Source organism: Apis florea, unplaced genomic scaffold (genome assembly GCF_048593485.1).
Source record: "Apis florea isolate Af1SG1 unplaced genomic scaffold, ASM4859348v1 contig_3081_pilon, whole genome shotgun sequence".
Lineage (NCBI taxonomy): Eukaryota > Metazoa > Arthropoda > Insecta > Hymenoptera > Apidae > Apis > Apis florea.
The window spans coordinates 3,876,935-3,895,000 of NW_028256703.1; the positions used below are offsets into that span (position 1 = coordinate 3,876,935).

Sequence of the window (18,066 nt, forward strand, 5' to 3'; positions counted from 1 at the left end):
CTCCCCTGTTCGGGGAGCGCGTTCGAACGAGCGGTTTCTTCGTAAAATTTCCTCGTATATACGACGCGAAAAAATTAAAAAGCACTTGTGTGCGTAGGCGTTGTAGGATAGCGTTAATCGGGGACAGTTGGACGTCGCGAAATTAAAAGATGTGTTGAAGGGGCAAACGGCGGCTGCGGATCGAGAAAACGCCGAAGCGAATTATCGATGTCCGATGTCGGGAAAAAAATTAATAAAGGAAATACCCGGCATGCTTGGATACTTTATCGAGGAATTTATCGCTTTTGGATCCGAAGGCGACTCATTAAAAACGACTCTCTCTCGCACCCTACCTTCGCCCGATAATATTTCTCCCGCGCGGATTTCTTCCGCGGCAAGATAATAAATTCGCGGATAAACCGCGAAAATCCATCCATCCATCCATCCATTCGTCTATCCATCCTCGCTTCTTCGCTCGCTCTTCGCTGCTTTGGTGGAAACGAGGAGGAGAGAGAGGGGGAAAAAAAAAGGAAAAAAAAAAAGAAATCGCGTCACACAGCGAAAAGCTATCCTCTGGAAAATTCGTGAGAATCCTAGCCCGGGAACCACCGATACGGGAGAGGAAGAAACGGACGAATGGAAGGGCGATGTTTCGCGTGGAAATTCTCGAATTCTCCTGTTGGAAACGCGAAGGGAGGAGAAGGGGGGGGGAGAGAGAGTTACCAGGCCAAAACGACGAGCCATCCCCGACCAGGCATCTCCGCCGCTCCCGTGGCAACCCCTTTAATATAATATTTAATCTAGCTTTGAACAGGCTTGCGGTTTCCGCCTCTAGAGTCGAGAAGCTAGCTCTTGCGAGCCTAAAACCTCTCTCTCTCTCTCTCTCTCTCTCTCTCTCTCTCTCTCTGCTTGCATTCGAGACGAGAGCAGGAGGAGGGGAGCGGCGTCTGTTTGGAAATATTCCCAGCTTCAATCCTCGCGATATCTTCGATGAAATTTTATTTCCCTCGAAAATGAGGGAATTTGGGGTTGGTACGCGGGCGAAGTACGAACGAGGAGTTCGTTCGTTGGGGGGATAGGTCATCTTATTGTAGAGAGCGAAGAAAAGAAAGAGAAGAAGAAGAAGAAGAAGAAGAAGAAGAAGAAGAAAGATGGAAGCGTCGATCAAACTCGACGCTTGGTCTTAGGTTATACTTACTTTGACAGTTGGCCGGCATCGCGTGCCTGAAGGAGGAGAGCGGATCCCGCGGCTGGAGCGGGTTCGGTAGCGGCTGAAGGGGATTCGGCAACGGTTGCAAAGGATCCACCAGCGGCGAGGCGAAAAACGGGCCGCCCCTCTGCGAGGCGAACGCGAACGCGTGGAACTGCTGCTGCTGCCCTAAAAGAGACAACACTGCGATCAACCGTGCGCCTGTCCACTGGACCTACGACAATCCGCGTCAATCCTTCTTATCCTTTCCATTCGATTTCGTTTGAAAGAAAAAGGAAAGGGGAGGGAAAGAAATATCGAAATTTCTCGATCGACAGCCGCTGAAAATAAAACGCTCGGAGTCGGATCGAGGCAATTTTATTCCATTTCATCGAGAAGAAATTCGATTCGATTATTCCCGCGGACGAAGTAATCGAAAAAAAAAAAAAAAAAAAAAAAAGGAAAAAAAGCGTTCTCTCCCCTTTCTCTCCCTCCCCGGATAATTGACCAATTACCTTCGAATCGAATTACCGCCAACTATCCATCCATCGATTCTAGGCCCCCTTGCTTGAATTTCCTTCGGATCCCGCGTCCAACCCGTTCCTCCTACCCAAAAATTTCTATCCGAAACTCGACCACCTCGAAACTCTCGGGAGAGTTCTAGCAGGTTTTTCCCCGCTCCTGCCCCTCTGCCGCCCTGTCCACTCCGCCTTGCCCCAAAGTCCCTCGATTCGCATTCATCGGCGGCCGATTTTATTTCCCCGGGCGAGCGACCGCCTCCTCTCTTCCTTTCCCTCTTCTCTCTCTCTCTCTCTCTCTCTCTCTGTCCCCCGATCATCTTGCGCGAGCAGCAGTTTCGAACGAGGGCCGAAACCGAAACGGGGGAGGAGGAGGAGGAGGAGGAGGAGGAGGAAGAAGAGACGCGTCGAGGCAGCGATTCATTTTATTTCCCGGGTACGGTGTCGCCAACCCAATTAAAGACGTCCCAACAGGCGGCCGCCTGTGCGTGGTCCTATCCGACCAGACTGCCGCTGCTGGTCAGGTCAGGTTAGGTTAGGTTAGGTTAGGTTAGGCCAGCAGCGGTCTGCCCACACACGTGGACCCGGCTTTCCTACGTGAACCGTCGAAATCTACGAAGCGACACACCGCGCCAACACCAACCGAAGGGGGGAAGGCACACTGGAGACCGAACCGAAGGGAAGGGAAGGGAGCGAAGAGACGCGCACAGAGGCAGAGACTCCCTTCTCCCCCCAATCCGTCGTCCTGATAATCCAATCGAAGCCCTAATTCTAACCCGAAATTCCCGCCGGTTTGCTGAATAGGGTACGGTGCTCGATCCCGTACGGGGACACAATGAGGCCGCGACGCCACGAACAGAGAAGCTAACGAGATCTATCGTTAAACGGGCGTGTATTTCCACGGTCACCTCGATCAGACCAGAAGAAGAAATTCCTCCATTCCTTTCCCTGCTTTTCACTCGTTCTTCCGTTCCCAAAAAATTTTTAACCCGATTACGCCTATCGAGCGGCGAAAATAAAAAATTCGTTTTCATATATTTTCGAACACATCGAACACAGATCCAACAGATCGATCGATCGAACACGCGGACGAGACTCGTGCAATTCGTCGCGCCGCAACCAATTTTTCGGGAGGAAGGGGGTGGGTGGGCCTCGCAAGTGGACACCGCGTCTTCAGACTGTCGTCGTCGTCGTCGGCTATCGATTTCATTGGACACCCTTTCGCGCGTGCAGACCGATGACTGCCAGGGAATTTCTCGAGAGTTAGCAGCTGCCCGCGACAGCTCCTCATTTCGTTGTTCCCGTTTCCGCACACCTCCCCTCCCCTGGTCCTCCTTCTGCCCTCCCTCCCCCCCTTCCCCCCGATCCGACCCTCTCGACGCGTCGTAGACGAAACCGGAGGGGGAGGAGGGCATCGCTATTTTCTAACAAAAGCGTGGATCGTGGTGGAAAGGTGTGTGTATGTGTGTATGCGTGCGTGCGTGCGACTCGACTCGGGGATTTCGGGGTTTCCAACTTCCGCCGGAGGCATCCTTCGCGCCACCGACCCCCCCCTCCCCTCCCCGCCCCTCTCACACTCTCGATCAATTCCCTTAGCCCTGCATCCTCTTTCTGCGGCGGCCACCTTTGGCTATGGGACGAGGGTAGAATGTGTAATGAATTGCTTGTTTAATTAATTACGACCCTCGAAACGGAGGCGCCTCCACAGTTCGAACGAGGCGCGCTCGTTCCGCCATCGGTCCCCGTACCCCCGCCTCCTAGGACCCCGCCCGCCTCACTCGAATAGAATTCATAGGGCTGATTTATCGCTGACCCGTGAGTGAAAGAAGGGTCCAATGATTCACGGCCCGAAACGCTTTGTTTATAAACAAAGTTTCGAGCGGAGGGATCTCATCTCCTACGTGGGTCCCCTCCACGGGTACGAGGACCCGTTCACGATTTCCTCGATGGAAAAGAATTTCGTTTGATCGTGCTTCTTCGAATTCTTCGAAAGAAGAACAAGAGTTCCTCCAATGATTCACGAGTTTGTTCACAATCGAAGAGAGAATCCTTCTTTCTTCTCTTAGGATCTCTATGATTCTTCTAACAATACTAACAATGATCGTCGAGTAGAGAATTAAATTTTTATATATATTCTTTCTCCTGAAGAATCTGATAATTTCTTGCTTGCTCGTTTCTTCTTTCGTTCCATTTTTATTTTTATTCACTGACGTGGTGACACGTTAAAAAAGAATTCGATTCGATCGCAAGTATCTATCTTCGATCTCTCTCATTCTCTCTCTCTCTTCCTCCAAAATAATTCACCGTTGATCGTCCACTAAAAGAAGACGTTGTCGATCCTTTCCCAATAAAGAAATTCGATTGGATTCACGGCGGGGAGATCCCGCGGTGGAATCGGCGATCAATTAATTAGCCGTCCGCCACTCGATTGAATTTAATTCGTGAAACGAAAGTAGAAACAGTAGGCGGAGTTACGGCGTCTCCGGAACTCGTTTCACGGTGTCGGTTCCGGTCCAGGATACGTACGATAATAAAATTAGGGAGCGTGTCAAAGCGTTGCTTCTTGCTCGTTTAAAGAAACGCCGCCGATCGGCCACCCGCAACGCGTAATCCTTTTATCTCGTGCCGCGCCCCTGCCCTAAGATCCCCTCCCTTATTCCAGCGAAAATATTTCTCCTTCGGTAACGCCAGATGTAACGCGCCGCCCGCTTCCTTCCCCCCGCTTCCAAACTTCTCCAAATAAAATCGATCCAACGAATCTTACGATAAGCACATTACACACATTTTCACTCGAGCCTCCAAGCGTATTTTTCTACCGCCGGAGATGAATCCTAATTTAGCGTTACTTTGAAGTTTTACGCCTATCCTTTCCATCGACGAAAGAAACGGGGAGAGCGTCCGTATTCGTATCGTAAAACGCGATAACTTTCCTCCCCCGATTTCAATCCCGATGGCTCGCCCGATCCCTCGTCTGGGCGTGGATTAACAAACAGGATGGGAGGGAGAGGGAGGAGAGCGGTAAATTTCGATTCTCCGACGTAATACCCGGCTTCGTTCGGGTCGGAGACGTTGCGCGAGGAACCCGTTGACACGCGTCGCCGCGAGATAACCGACGGCTACGAGGGTAATTGTGCGTCTGGAAGGTGGCGTGCTCCTCTCTCTCCGCGCGCGTGTGTGTGTGTGTCTGAGGCGGGAAACTTGGGAGGCGTCGCACAATATCTCCGCGGCTAAACACCGCAACCCTTTATCAATGTTATGGCGGCCGGCCGTGGTTATAAATAATGGCAATTGCGCGAAACTTAACCCGCCCCGGGGCCATTCCCCGACTTGCGGCCGACGACGCCTCCCCCGATTTGCTCCTCCTCCCTTCTCTCCCTTTTTTTTCCCAACATTTCGAATCCTTGAACAAGCGAGTTATTCCGGAAGTTGTTATCGAGAGATACGAGGATCGTTCAGAAAGAGAAATTTTGCCTCTGAATCGTGTTGTTCGGGTTTTTTTCTTTTGAAGCGAAAGAATCTTCGAAGGTGGAAAAATTGGAGGATTCGTTCTTCGAACATGTTGGATTCTGGGCTAAGAGCGACGGTTATTTATTTAGTAGAAATTCTCATGAAATTTTCTCCCGAGTATTCGATATAAATCGAGGGAATAAAGAAAGACACGTTCACTTTACGAACGATTCTCGTATTTTTTAATTCTTCAAAGGTCTGTGTATGAAAGAAAATCGTGCCCGGCTACAACGGAATTTTTATAAAATTATAATTAGACGTTTAAGATGTAATTTAAATAATAAATAATTTCAGCAATGCTTACAGTGATACTCACTGGTCTTGGATCGCGGTTCTCGCGGCCCGTCCACGGTTACTTTAATGGCCTTGGTGTACGTGGCGACTTGCGGCGGGGTCGTGGACACGGTAATCGTCAACGTGAAGCTCTTTCCTGGAAAAATAATTATTTTCATATTTCTCTCTCTCTCTCTCTCTTTTTTCCTTCTCTTTCTTTCTTTCTTTCTTTCTTTCTTTCTTTCTTTCCTTCGATCGGATTGAAACGAAAGTTTTCGAGGGGGAACGTGGCTGGCCGACCTGTGAAACTTGGCGGTAATCGAATTAACCGTCGGTAATGTATCGAGGGCGTCGTGGACGGTGACGGTGGCCAGCCAACGCGACCGACCCGCAGGGATGGTCGCTTACGTCAAAAAGCCTGTCAGAGGGCGCGACCACGAGATCCTTCTTCGAAACTTTTCTCGACAAATGATACGATCATTCGAAAAAAATTGGAAATGGAAAAAGTTTAATTCGTTTAGATCGAACGTTGAGAAGCGAGAAGGAGGGGATTGGACGGAGGGGAAGGCGTCTTGGAAATCACGCGAGGGACGTTTCGATGAAACGTTCGTTAAAGAGGGGACACGATGTCGCGTTAAAAAAAAAGCGGTGCCACGCGGAACACGGTGGCTGCACACGCAGAGGTTCACCGCAATTCCACGTGCACCCTCTTTCGCTCTTTCTTTCTCTCTCTCTCTCTCTCTCTCTCTCTCCCTCGTCGTTTCTCACCCGACCAGCGGATCGCGTGGCTTTTTCTCTCTCCAACCCCCTCCTAACGCTACACACACGATTGTGAAACCGAATCACCGTTGTACGACTCGTATCGCGCTATCGCATCCAACTTCCTTTCAAATATCGACGCTTCTTCGAAAGAGAGAGAGAGAGAGAGAAATGTAACATTAAATTTCGTGATTAGATGGATTAATCAAAATTGATCCATCTCTTCTCAGAGATCTTAAATCTCGAGACACTTGGAATCCTTAGAATTACGAAATTTTGATTCTGCATTCCATGCGTAATATCGACACCTGTATCAGCCTATCGTATAAATAAATGGATATTGAAATCAGGATGATATCGTTTGTAACTTCAAATGGACGAAAACAATTTGAGCCTAATTTCAGCCTAATTTAAAAAAAAAAAATTTGGGTTTGCAAAGAGTTCGTGGAATTCGCGAACGTACATAGGGTAGGTTTCTTTCCGGGCGATTTTAAGATTTAGCGCGAATGAAGAGAAAAGAACGAGGGGGAAAGAACGGTGGAAAGATTATGGAGGCAGGAATAATGGGTCGAGTGTCGAGCGTGGCCACACGGTGGTTCACCACGCGAGCTTCTCGTTTTCGAAACTGGGGGAGAGTCCCGTCAGTTTTGTTGCAAGTCACGGCATCCCTCTATGGCCTACCTAACCCTGGCAAACCTTTTCACCCGTTGCTCGAGTCTATGTTGGTTCCGCACAGCCAGCTCGGCACACGTAGTTACGTATCACCCTTGGTGCCAGTCGCCGTCGAACCGTTTAAAGGTCACATCCCCCCCCCTCCCGATAACGCCACCCTTTCTTTCCATCCACCGTTAAACCCATTCTCCAACGGCAATTTCTTTTTTTTTTTTTTTTTCCTCCTCCTCCTCCTCCTCCCTTCGAAATTTCTTTCGATCTTTTAAATCTGCCCGTTTATTACCACCGCGTGTGTAGTACGTTACGACTTGCTTGATTAAAATTTTAGCCCCTCCCTTCTTCGAAATCGAATCGAATCGACCCTTTCCATGCTCGAATATCTCTTTGACCAGGAGAAGCAGCAAATCGATCGAAAGAGAGGATCGAAAAGAATCGTTGTGGACAAATATTAAGGGAATGAGAGGAAAAACAAAGAAAAGAAAAGGAAAGAAGAGAAAAGAAGCTGAACGATCTCGATTTCCCGTAACGATAACGATCGTTAACGCGCGATTCTCGGGGAAAATGTGGGGATCCTGATAACGAGCACGCGGATATCGTTCGTCGAGCTTTACCAATTAATTTTCAATTTTCCCCGAACGAAATCGCGAATGTTTCATACGCTGATAAATACGTCGAATCGAAATTATGTCAGGATGAACTGTCGCCGTCGAATTTTCGTTTCGCCTGAAATATCCCTTCTTCGAATATTGCACGAATATCGGCAATTTGTGAATTTTTATGAATCGTGTCGTGAATCGAATCTCGCGCTTAAGAAAGAAAGAAAAGAAGTGTTCTCCGTTCGAATTACGATTTTTACGGGAAAAATAATCGTCTCTTTTTGGTTCGAAGTGAAACCAGAAGCGCATGGCTCAAGAATATAGCGACGATAAGCTATGACCCTGCTCCCGCACGTTCATCCGTAATGCCAGCTCCATCCGCGGCAAAGTCTGAATCGTTTCCAACCCCCCCTCCCCTTCAAGCCTAAGCTCTGTAACGAGATAGATCATTTGGGCGCTTATAGTTTCAGCCCTACCAGCAGATGGGCTACCCTTCAACTTTGCACACGCGAACGAACCACCTCGCCTCTAGTCTCTCATCTAGCGATAAGATTTTCTAACCCTCGAATTTGCAACAAAATTTGCAACGAAATGAAACGACTCCTCTCTATTCGCCACGTTTCGCCATCTTGAAGGGGGAGGAGGATAATTTTTTCCACCACAATTTCCCATTCCCCCAGCCCGAGGATCTCTATCTGACGATACTTGTGGAATCAGGACGGAGAAGGCATCCACTCACTCTCTCCCCCCCAACCACGTACAGAGGAATGTTTTCGAGTTCGAACAAACGGGTGGATCATTAGGGATTCGCTTAGGCGCGCATCGGTCCTCCCGGGGAATAATTCAAGGAGGCGAGGCAAGTCGCAGGAATCCTGACGAGAGACACTTCTCTTACATTCTTCATCCTAGCTTATGTTAATTCCGCGCTCGACGAAAACAATTGAGAGCTAATCCCAGACAAATGACTGACGCGTTTCCGTGAGGGTGGATTCGCCCCCCTCGTTTGCCGGATAGAAAATTCGGGTATTCCACGGGTTTCCAACATCCCTATCTATCCTCCTCCTTCGATTCCTCCTTCCAAATTATTCGGCATCTCTCCTCGCGCGCCAACTTGAACATGAACCGTGGTGAACGATATCGATTCGCGTCGGTCTCGTTGATAATTCCATTGATCATTGTCAACAAAAGAAAAGAAGAAAAGAAAAGAAAAGAAAAGAAAGGATTCCGCTCGACTCGAATCCAAACTCGTGGATAATTTTCGACGATTCGAAGGGACAGGGTAAGAAGTAGGAAGTCGAAGGAAGAGGGGTTTGCGATCAACGCGAAACAACCCTGATAATAACGTTAATTAAAATCCCAAATGAAACCTCGATTAATAATCCCGATCGTTTTCGAGGGGCGTCGCCTCCTTTTCCAACCACCCTTCCCTCCTTCCCTCGTGGAACGAGAGGCCGTTCTTGGGGGGGGGGGAGGGGGAGAGACGGCTCGGAAAGTAAAGAGGAGGTTGCACGGCGGCGGTGGCGGCGGTGGCGGTGGCGCGGACAAATAAAACCCATTACCCACCCCAAGACATCGTCGTCGCCTCCTCGAGTTTCGGCTGGCACGCCAATCAACGCCTCGGCAACCCCTGCGAAACGTCCAATTTCGAGGTCGCGACGAGGCTTGCTTAGACTCCGATTCTTTTCCTCCAAGGCGAGGGAAAAACGACGACGAGGGTGTCGTAGTAGGGTCGTCGTCGTCGTCGTCGTCGTCTCCCGAGACGTGCCCGACCTACCCTTACTACGAAGCCTCGATTCTTCCCCGAAAGTGTTGGCTGTTTCCCGCCGCCGTCACCACCCTTCCCCCCCCCCTTTTCTTCCGTAACGCAATTCGTCAACGAGGGCGAAAGATCAACAAACTCGAGAGTTCGCCGAATGAATGAACGAACGAACGAACGAATGAAGAAGAAGGAAGAAAGGAAGAAGGAATTAAACCTCGACGTTTGACAAACTACACTACATTTCGCCCGAACTGCTTTTCTCTCGACTCACCTCTTCCGCTTCTCCCGACGAACCTCAGATCGTTGAACTTGGCCACCTGGTTCTTCATCAGGGCGGTCGAGTTTCTCAACTCGGCGCAGCAATTCTCGTCGTTGCCCGCGCGAACGGTGACCAGGGTACCGTCCCCGACCTCGCCGAGGGCCACCACCTTGAACGCGACCGGGAGGGTCTTGTTCGACCTCCAGTGGGCTGGTAAAACGGTGCACACCAGGTGGGGCGAGCCTGATCGGTCGGAAATTATCGAATCGAGCGATTACAACACGCGCGCACACTCTTTCCCTCCCCCCGATCATCGTCGTGTTCGACACCCCTCTCTCTCTCTCTCTCTCTCTCTCTCTCTCTCTCCCCCAACCTACCTGTTCGCACGAGTTCGCCGGGATGCTCGCTGACGAAGTCGCCCAGAGTCCTCTCGGCGAGGATGTCGCTGGTCATCTTGGTGTAGGCATCGGTCAAAGGAGAGACGCCCGACTCCGGCGAGGCGGCAACGCCAGGAGCCGAGGCTCCTGTCAACTGCATCCTGTCGCTGCCCGTCCCGCCGCCCTCGCTCGCGCCGCTGCCCGCCGTTCCACAACTCGACTCGTTCGAACCGGACCCCCTCACCGAGCCAGCGCCGCTTCCGGATACCGTTCCAGATCCGCCACCGCCGCCGTTGCAACGGCCGAATATATCCATAGGCAGTCACAACGCCGGATGATACATCCTTCCATTCGGTTCACTGCTCCAACATCCCGCCCTATTCCTCTTCCTCCTCCTCTTCTTCTTCGCCCGATTCTCCTCTTCGCCTCCTCTCCGCCCGCTTTTCCTGGGTCAGGCCTCCAGATTCGACATAACTACGACCGAACTACGACCCCTTTTCTCGGATACCGATACCGGATCCTCCTCTTCTTTCCGAATCGAGGATCGTGAATCGAGGGACGGGTGAATCACAGAGGGGGTGTTGTAACGTTCGTTTCCACGATCTTTCGATCGAACGAGACAACGTCCGCAAATTCGATTCGATATCGAGTCTCTGCTTCTTTCTTCTTCTTCTTCTTCTTCTTCTTCTTCTTCTTCTTCTTCTTGTTTTCGTGGCGAGGGAAAAGGATCGCACGCCACGATCCAAACAGCGGTTCTCCTCGAGGAGAAAGAACCTCCGAAGGATCCTCTTTCACCTGCAACCGAGAAAATTCGGCCATCAGTCGATGGATCGACCGATGGATGGATGGATGGATGGATCTGTCGAGGGAGAGAAAGCGAGGCGAGGGTGGGAAGAAGGGTTGATCCCAGGAGAGCCTCCGTCGCCGCCGCGGCCAACAACCCTTCCGCTTCTAATCCATTTAACGCGACGGCCGGCAAGAAGGGCGGCCGTCTCCTTTATCTCGATCCCTTCGAGTTGGAACGACGTTTCGAAACGACGACGACGCGCGGCATCCACGCCGAGCGAGCGATGGGGAGGATGGAAAAAGGATGCGAAGGAAAGAGGAGAGGAGGAGAGGAGGAAGGAGAGAGAGAGAGAGAGAGAGAGAGAGAGAGAGAGAGAGAGAGAGAGAGAGAGGTTGACACGGACTCGCACACTTTTCACGCGGGCCGGCCGCCGCGTGACGTCACCGTTCATTCAGTAATTTTTGCGCACGTCACCGGGGCTGACACACCGGATCCAGGTGGTTCCAGGAGGGGTTGGACCGGGCCGGTGGTGGGGACGGAAAAAATAGGGGAAAAAGAACGCCCGCCGGTAGGCAACCCCCACACGCCACATGGATATCCAACCCCTACGCACGTAACAACCGCGTGTCAAAGTGCACGTGGCACGTTACCACGTTGCCTCTGTCACTGCCAGATCTGCGTCCGGATGATCGCGCGTCATCCTCGTCATCCGAGCACCGTTTCGAGCACTCGTTCCGAATTTCCGACCGTTCGATCGGCCGACCGACAACAACGCGTCGTGACAACTCCTCGTTCCAGTCCTCGACAACGATCCTTCGCCGATTTTCTTCCTTTCTTCCCGGAAACGGATGGAAAAGAGAAGGGAGGGGAGAGAGAGAGAGAGAGAGAGAGAGAGAGAGAGAGAGAGAGAGATCTCGCGCTAAACGAGATCAACGGTTAAGAATCTCGTGTCGCACGATGTGGAACACGAGAGAAAGAGGATGGAAAGAGGTAGGTAGGTATTGGGTAAGGGATGCAAGAAGGGGTGTGAAGAACGAGGGGAGGAAGAATCTTACGACCCTCGTGAAAGAACGACACGGATAAGATTCCCGCTTAACTTCGCATTCAAATCTCTTGCTGGCTAGAGCTGGTACGCGCACTTCCCGAGCCAAGCATTTTTTCCCTCGCGTTTTCTTTCTTCGAATACCTTTCTTCGATACAACAACGGTACGAGTACGAGCCAAGTCGTTGCAACTCTTCTTCGACCGATCGATGACGCGAAAAGGAGAAGGAGGAGGAAGAGGAGGAGGAGGAGAAGATGGAAATCGCGACAAAGGATTATCCTCTGGAAAAAAAAAGAGGAAATTTTTATTCGGTAATCACCAATCGACGAGGACGATTCCGATCCACTCCGAAAGAATCGCGCACTCACTGTCCCGCAACCACGTTCACAAAACGTTCAACAACCGACGGACCGATCGACAACGGTCCACACTGTTCTTCTTCTTCTTCTTCTTCTTCTTCTTCTTCCTCTTCTTCTTCACCGCGACGAAATCTCACTCCGATCGAACCTTCGTCGATCTCCGCCACGCGAGAAAAATCCTTCGATCATCTTCTCGATCGTCATCGTTCGCGCGCTACTACTACTGCTGCTGCTGCTGCTGCTGCTGCTCGATTCACCAAAAAAGAAGAAAAAAAAAAAAAAAAAGAAAAAAAAAGAAAAAACGAACAAACAACGTGTTCACCACCAACGTGTCCTCGATCGCGCGGCCGATCAACATCGACGCAGCACAACGAGGGGGGAGATCGGCCTCGATTTCGGAAGGAAACGAAAACGAGCGGCGTGTGGTGTTGTCCTTTCCCGTCCGTTTCCTTTCCTTTCGAAACGGTCGGGAAGAAAATCGTTGGGGAATATCGTTGAAGGCGGAACACGAGGAATCGAAGGGAACGGTCGCGGAAGGTCGGCGTGTTTTGGTATTAGTCGCGGTTCGTAGTCTCTCTCTCCGAAACACCCGTCGGGGCCACTAACTATAATTTCGGCGGTTCGTGTGAGGCAACAGCCGTTGACGCACTGGTCCATGCCAACACACGCAGCATCCCTTTCCCCTTTCCTGGTTCCTCTCACACCCCGTGAGCGACCCCACTCCTTCCGCGAGCGGTCGCCCGTCTCCGTTCGTCGCACGACCACCCTCGCCGCTTTCCGCTCTCCCTCTCCCTCCCAACCCTGCCTCTTTTCGTCTCTCGCTCTCTTTCTCCTCCGCTCCTCTTTATCGCTTTATCTCCCACCGGACCCCTAACCCTCCCTCCCTCCCTCCCAACCTCCGTCTTTCTCTTTCTCTTTCTCCCCTCTATCTTTCTCCGGCGCTTCTCGCTCTTCCCCCCCGGCTCTCATTCCTCCTCTCTTTCCCCCCAGGTTTCGACCCTTTTGCGGTGTGGCTCGCGTGCGTCTGACGGACCGACGGCTCGCCGCGGGGCGGAGCGGAACCCCGTTCCTCTCTCGATCGATCCATCGATCGCTCGCTCGCCACCGATTCACCGCCGCCCACTTTTTTCCTTCGCCCAAATTCGCGCGACCGTCGTCTCGCCTCGTAACGAGCGCCGTTGCGTTTAATTAGTCGAAAGTTAATGAGGAGACGGGCCGGAGCGTCATCGTCATTGTTCCTCTTCCGCTCGTGTGTTTGCCAGAGTTTCACCCAATCTATCCTCCCACCACCACCTCGGCCCCGCTTATCCGCCGATACGATGATGACGGGGTCGAGGGTCCGCGTTGTTGTATTTGTTAATAATACATCGAGAATATCGGCCGACTCTCGAGCCGGATTAGCGGGATCGTTGGTGTTTTTCGACTCGAAAAGACCACCATCCTCGAGTCGAGTGGTTTCGCGGTTTTGGGACGCTGTTACGCCTCCTACTCCTTCCGTTTCTCGTCGTACTATTGGGGAGGGGAAAAAATACTTTGAAAAGTCGTCCAATTCTTTTGGTCTCTCCGTCATCGACTCGAGGGAGGAAGGCAGGAAGAGAGATGTCGATACGAAAAATTGGTGTTCGATTCTTTCTCTCGGAGGAGGAGGAGGAGGAATAACAGACTCGAAAGATGGAGAAGTGGCGCGATGAATTTAAACGAAACGTAACGAAGAAGAACGTATCGAAGAAGATCGAGAAGTATCGATCCTCGGGGAGAGATCAGCACGCGTCATTGTACGTGTTTGCCTGGCGGCAAGTCCGCGACCGGCTGGCTATCGTCAGGATATATTCGCACAGGAAATGGGTAGTTCCATTGTTTGCACGTTCGTACAAACAGTGCAGCTGCGAGGATGCGCCGGCCTGGCGGTTCTCTCTGTTTGATTTTCGAAAGTGAAGCTCCATTGTACCGTACGTCGGTCCGACGTGTATACCGACTCGTCGTGTCTGCTGTTTTCGATCGAAGAACTTCGAGAGAACACTTCCAAGGAGACGTTACGCGTCGATCCGCACATCGTCCACCGATTTTTCACCCGCTCGTACCTCGTGGATTTATCCTATTCTCCGATCGATGTTCGAATTCTCTTAAAAAAAAGTTCTTCGATGATCAATGTTTATCATATAACTCGATTCTCTGGTGTTTCGACGGAAAGAGAAATTCCAAAATTTCAATCGATTTCTCTCGAGATTTCCAGAAAATCGTCAGAATTCTTCCCAGTCGGAACTGGTTGGACGGAATTATCATCGATCGTCGGCCTTTTTTCCCTTCGAAAACTTCTCATCGTGAGAGAAAAACTCGTTCGATAACGTTGCGATTCGATTTATATCCTTCTTCGATTTGATCGGCAACGAACATTTTCTCTTTTTTCTCATCGCGGAGAAAAATGATCGTTCGAAAATCGAGAGAAGTGCGGGGCCGAGCGAGAAACGGGTGTGCGGCGTTTGGAAGCGAATTAGGGTGACGGAACGAAAAGGATGGAAGCGTGGAGCTGGCGCCACGGTAGCCCGACCGGTCTGTGCCGCTTATTTGAATAACAGGAATCGAGGCCCGCGGAATGAATCGCGCGAGCTGGCAGAGAAGTAGCGTTATTGAGCGGCGGAACGATCGTCGACGAGACGGTGACAAACAGCGAAACGGTGGAAACGTGGAAACCGGACGGCCGTCGTCGTATTGACAAACGACCTAACGCCCGTGTGGACCGTTGCGTTCGACGAGATTCGAATTATCTCTGTTGGAGCTTGTCAATGCAAATGCCATACCTACATTCAATTACCGCTCGTCACGCTTCGATCAGCGCGCGACCGGTCAACCACGGAATATTCCTGCTGCTCCGCTTCTTTTCCCCCGTGTCCCACCACCTTTCCATCCCCCCGCCTCTTTTCGCCCGTGTTGCGATTTCAATTATTTTAAACCGAATAATTTCCTCCACCATCCCCCTCACCCCATCCACGGTGGCATTTTAACATGTCCAGCTTGCCAGTTTGGCAAGAAATCGGTCAGAAAATCGAAATTTGGGAAACGATCGGTTCGTCGAACGATCAAACTTGAGAAAAAGATGAAATGCGATATATATAAATCGGAATGGAAGACAGAAAGAATTTTTTCAAATATCTTACGATGGAACGAAAGGACGTATTCGGATCTCTTTCCAGATCCGTTCGAATCGGATGGGGATTAACGATAATGATGGGACACCGATAATCAATAGCTCCGTTAATAATCATTTCCACGAGTACGCGCGTGGAACCAAAGTTCGCACAATAGTCGCCGAATTTTCTCTTCTTCGATCTCGAGAAAGAGACGCGCAATCGAGAAGATCGCGGACAATGGAATTTATCGTTTAAATCGGGAAGAGACGTTCTTCTTCTTCTTCTTCTTCTTCTTCTCGAAAGAGAACCGTTTGATCCCCTTTCCTCCCCGAGGAGGAGGAGGAGGAGAAGAAGAATATACGCGCGCAGGGAAGAAACGACACGCGGGAAACGGAAGAGCGGGGAATCGAGAGGCGCGATAACGAGAGCGATGGGAACGCGATCGGGAGCACGTGTCGCTCAAAGGGGAAGGGGACGGGATCCAAACGCGACGCGGTTGGATTCATGGAAAAACGGTGTTACGCGGAAATCGATGCTCGTAGCGCGCACGGTCGGGCGACGGAGTGAAAAACGAGCGGTTGAAAACCGAGCGGCAAAAAGATCGAGCGCGATCGCCGACCACCGACCCCTCCCCAACCATTTCCTCCTCGCCTTCACACTTTTTCTTCCATTCTCAGAGAATGGAATCTCGCATCATCGCCACCAACGAAACGAAACGAAACGATTCAACAATTTCCCTCCTTTCACGTTATTACTCCTCCTTCTCCTCCTCCTTCCCCTCCTTTTCCCTTCGATTACACGACTCACCCCGCGATCAAAATAATCGATCCCGATCCCGACGCAACGCTCAGTCTCTCCCTTGGCTTCCCCACTCGAACATCATCCTCCATAGCTGAATCACTCGCGTGTCATCCGCGTCGAGAAGAACGATCCACGCGGCGCGTATTGCTTATCCTTCTCGTCGATCCGCGCGCGCGCGCACACACACACATTGGCCGACGACAACGGCACGTGTCACGTGGGAGGCGATCTGGAGGGAGGGATGAATGGAAAAAAGGAAAGGAGAAGAAAAGAAGGGAAAAAATTCGGCGAATACCGAATTGGCGCTGCGAAGAGAGAGAGAGAGAGGAGAGAATGAGTTGACGGCGCGCGTGCTTTCTCGACCGGGCGTCGATTGGGCACGCTCGATTGGGCCAACGATACACAACAACCGAGTGGAGTAGAGAACCGGGGGCCAACACTCTAGAGAGAAGGAAGAAGGAGCCAACAACGGCGGCACAGCCGACCACCGGCAACCGTGCCGCGTGAATACTACGCCGTACCCCCTCTCTCTCTCTCTCCCTCCAGCGCCGACCGCCGCTCGCCCCCTCGAGGGGTAAACCTCCGCCTCGTCTCTCTCCCCCGCGGAGGGTAGCTTCCTTCGCTCTAACGCGCGTACCACCGCTCCTCCTCCCCCCTCCTCCACCAGAGCTCTCTCTCTCTCTCTCTCTCTCTCCCCTCCCGTGGCGGTGGCTCGACCCCCCCCGCCGTCAACCGCCCCTACCACGTGCCACGTACGCCCCTACGCCGCCCAAGACGGGGGTCGAGTAGGTGGCGGGAGGTAGGGGGGGTTAGGTTTTAGGGTAGCCTTCCTCTCCCCCTCCCCCCCCCTCCTCCTCACCGACCGAACATGTGTAACACACGCAGCCTTGATTACGCACGCACGCACACACGCACGCACACACACACACGAGACCTTGTAAAAATTAATATTATTATTGTTATCATTGTTGTTATTACGGCCGCTGCCGTGTCACACGCCGCGGTCCAAATCCATCCGCGCCCCCTCATCCTCACCGCCTCCCCTCCCCCTCCCCCCAATTTTGTCGCGCTCCTTTCTCCAGGGGGTGGGTGGGGGAGGGGAGAGGGAGGGGAGCGAGCTGACCTCGGACACCTTCGCGCGTTAATGGGTTCAATGTCATGGCGAATCGGCCCAGTTCCCCCCCCCCCTCCTCCCCCTGGCAAAATTTTGCACCACGAAATCGCTCGAATTTTTCGAGGAAAGGGATCTACGCAGGGAGTTTGGGAGTTTTTTTTTTTTTTTTTTTTTTTTTAAAGAAAGGAAGGAGAAAGGGATTTTCGGGTTAATTTTTGAAATTTCGTCGTTATTTTTTGTTTTCTTTCTTTTCTTTTTCGATCTCTTGTTTTTTATTATCATTGCATTTGAAGGATATGATAACTAAAAAAAAAAAAAAAAAAAAAAGGACGATCGAGGACACTCGTATATTCGAAAGTGACGGTAAAGGTGATCAGCGTGGAGGACGGTGATTCGTTTCGGGCCGCATACCGCGTTTCACGGAGACACGGGAGGAGAAAGAGAGCGGCGGGGGGAAACCGCGTTAATTCCTGCGCATTCGATGAAAGGAAAAAATACCGGAATACCGTTCCGTGCCAGTTGCTCGATGCGGCCGCCGTTTGTCTGCTTCAGCAGCTCATCAGCCGACCCATTATCCGAATTATATTTCGACACGCGGATAAACGCGCCAAACGATCGTTTTTGTTTTTTTTTTTTTTGCCGAAAAAAAGGTTATCGCGCGTTTTCTTCCTTCCTTCCTTCCTTAAGAATGTTCGAGAATCTTCGAATCGATCGATCGATCGATCGATCGATTTTTCACCGGCGCGATCGTCTCGGCGGTCGATCCGACACGACGGGGCGACCAGTTTTGCGAGCGTACAACCGGCTTCCCCGGTTTCTGGTCGAAGTGGGGCTAACCGCAGAATCGGAGGCAAGATGGCAAAAGTAAGTCGAGAGAGTCGAGGGGCGGCGCTGCGGCCAGACCAGCCCACCGTGCGGCGCATCCTCGTTCTTCTCGCTCCGTTCT

The 18,066-nt window shown here is 51.5% G+C and overlaps 1 protein-coding gene across 7 annotated transcripts in view; it reads right to left on the reverse strand.

Moving 5' to 3' along the window:
• LOC100864131 (uncharacterized) overlaps nt 1-18,066 on the reverse strand; it is a 46,371-nt gene that overhangs the window by 3,414 nt on the left and 24,891 nt on the right. For 2 of the 7 annotated variants that reach the window (XM_086908840.1, XM_086908833.1), the window contains exons 2-5: nt 9,889-10,683; nt 9,524-9,754; nt 5,498-5,623; nt 1,178-1,372 (exon numbers count right to left, since the gene is read on the reverse strand). In XM_086908840.1, coding sequence (XP_086764966.1) covers nt 1,178-1,372; nt 5,498-5,623; nt 9,524-9,754; nt 9,889-10,204 — 868 coding nt within the window. In that variant the 5' untranslated portion in view covers nt 10,205-10,683. Of the gene's footprint in view, nt 1-1,177; nt 1,373-5,497; nt 5,624-9,523; nt 9,755-9,888; nt 10,684-12,037; nt 12,217-18,066 lie in introns of those variants that run through there. The other 5 variants (XM_086908835.1, XM_086908838.1, XM_086908836.1 and 2 more) reach the window with 5 other exon arrangements.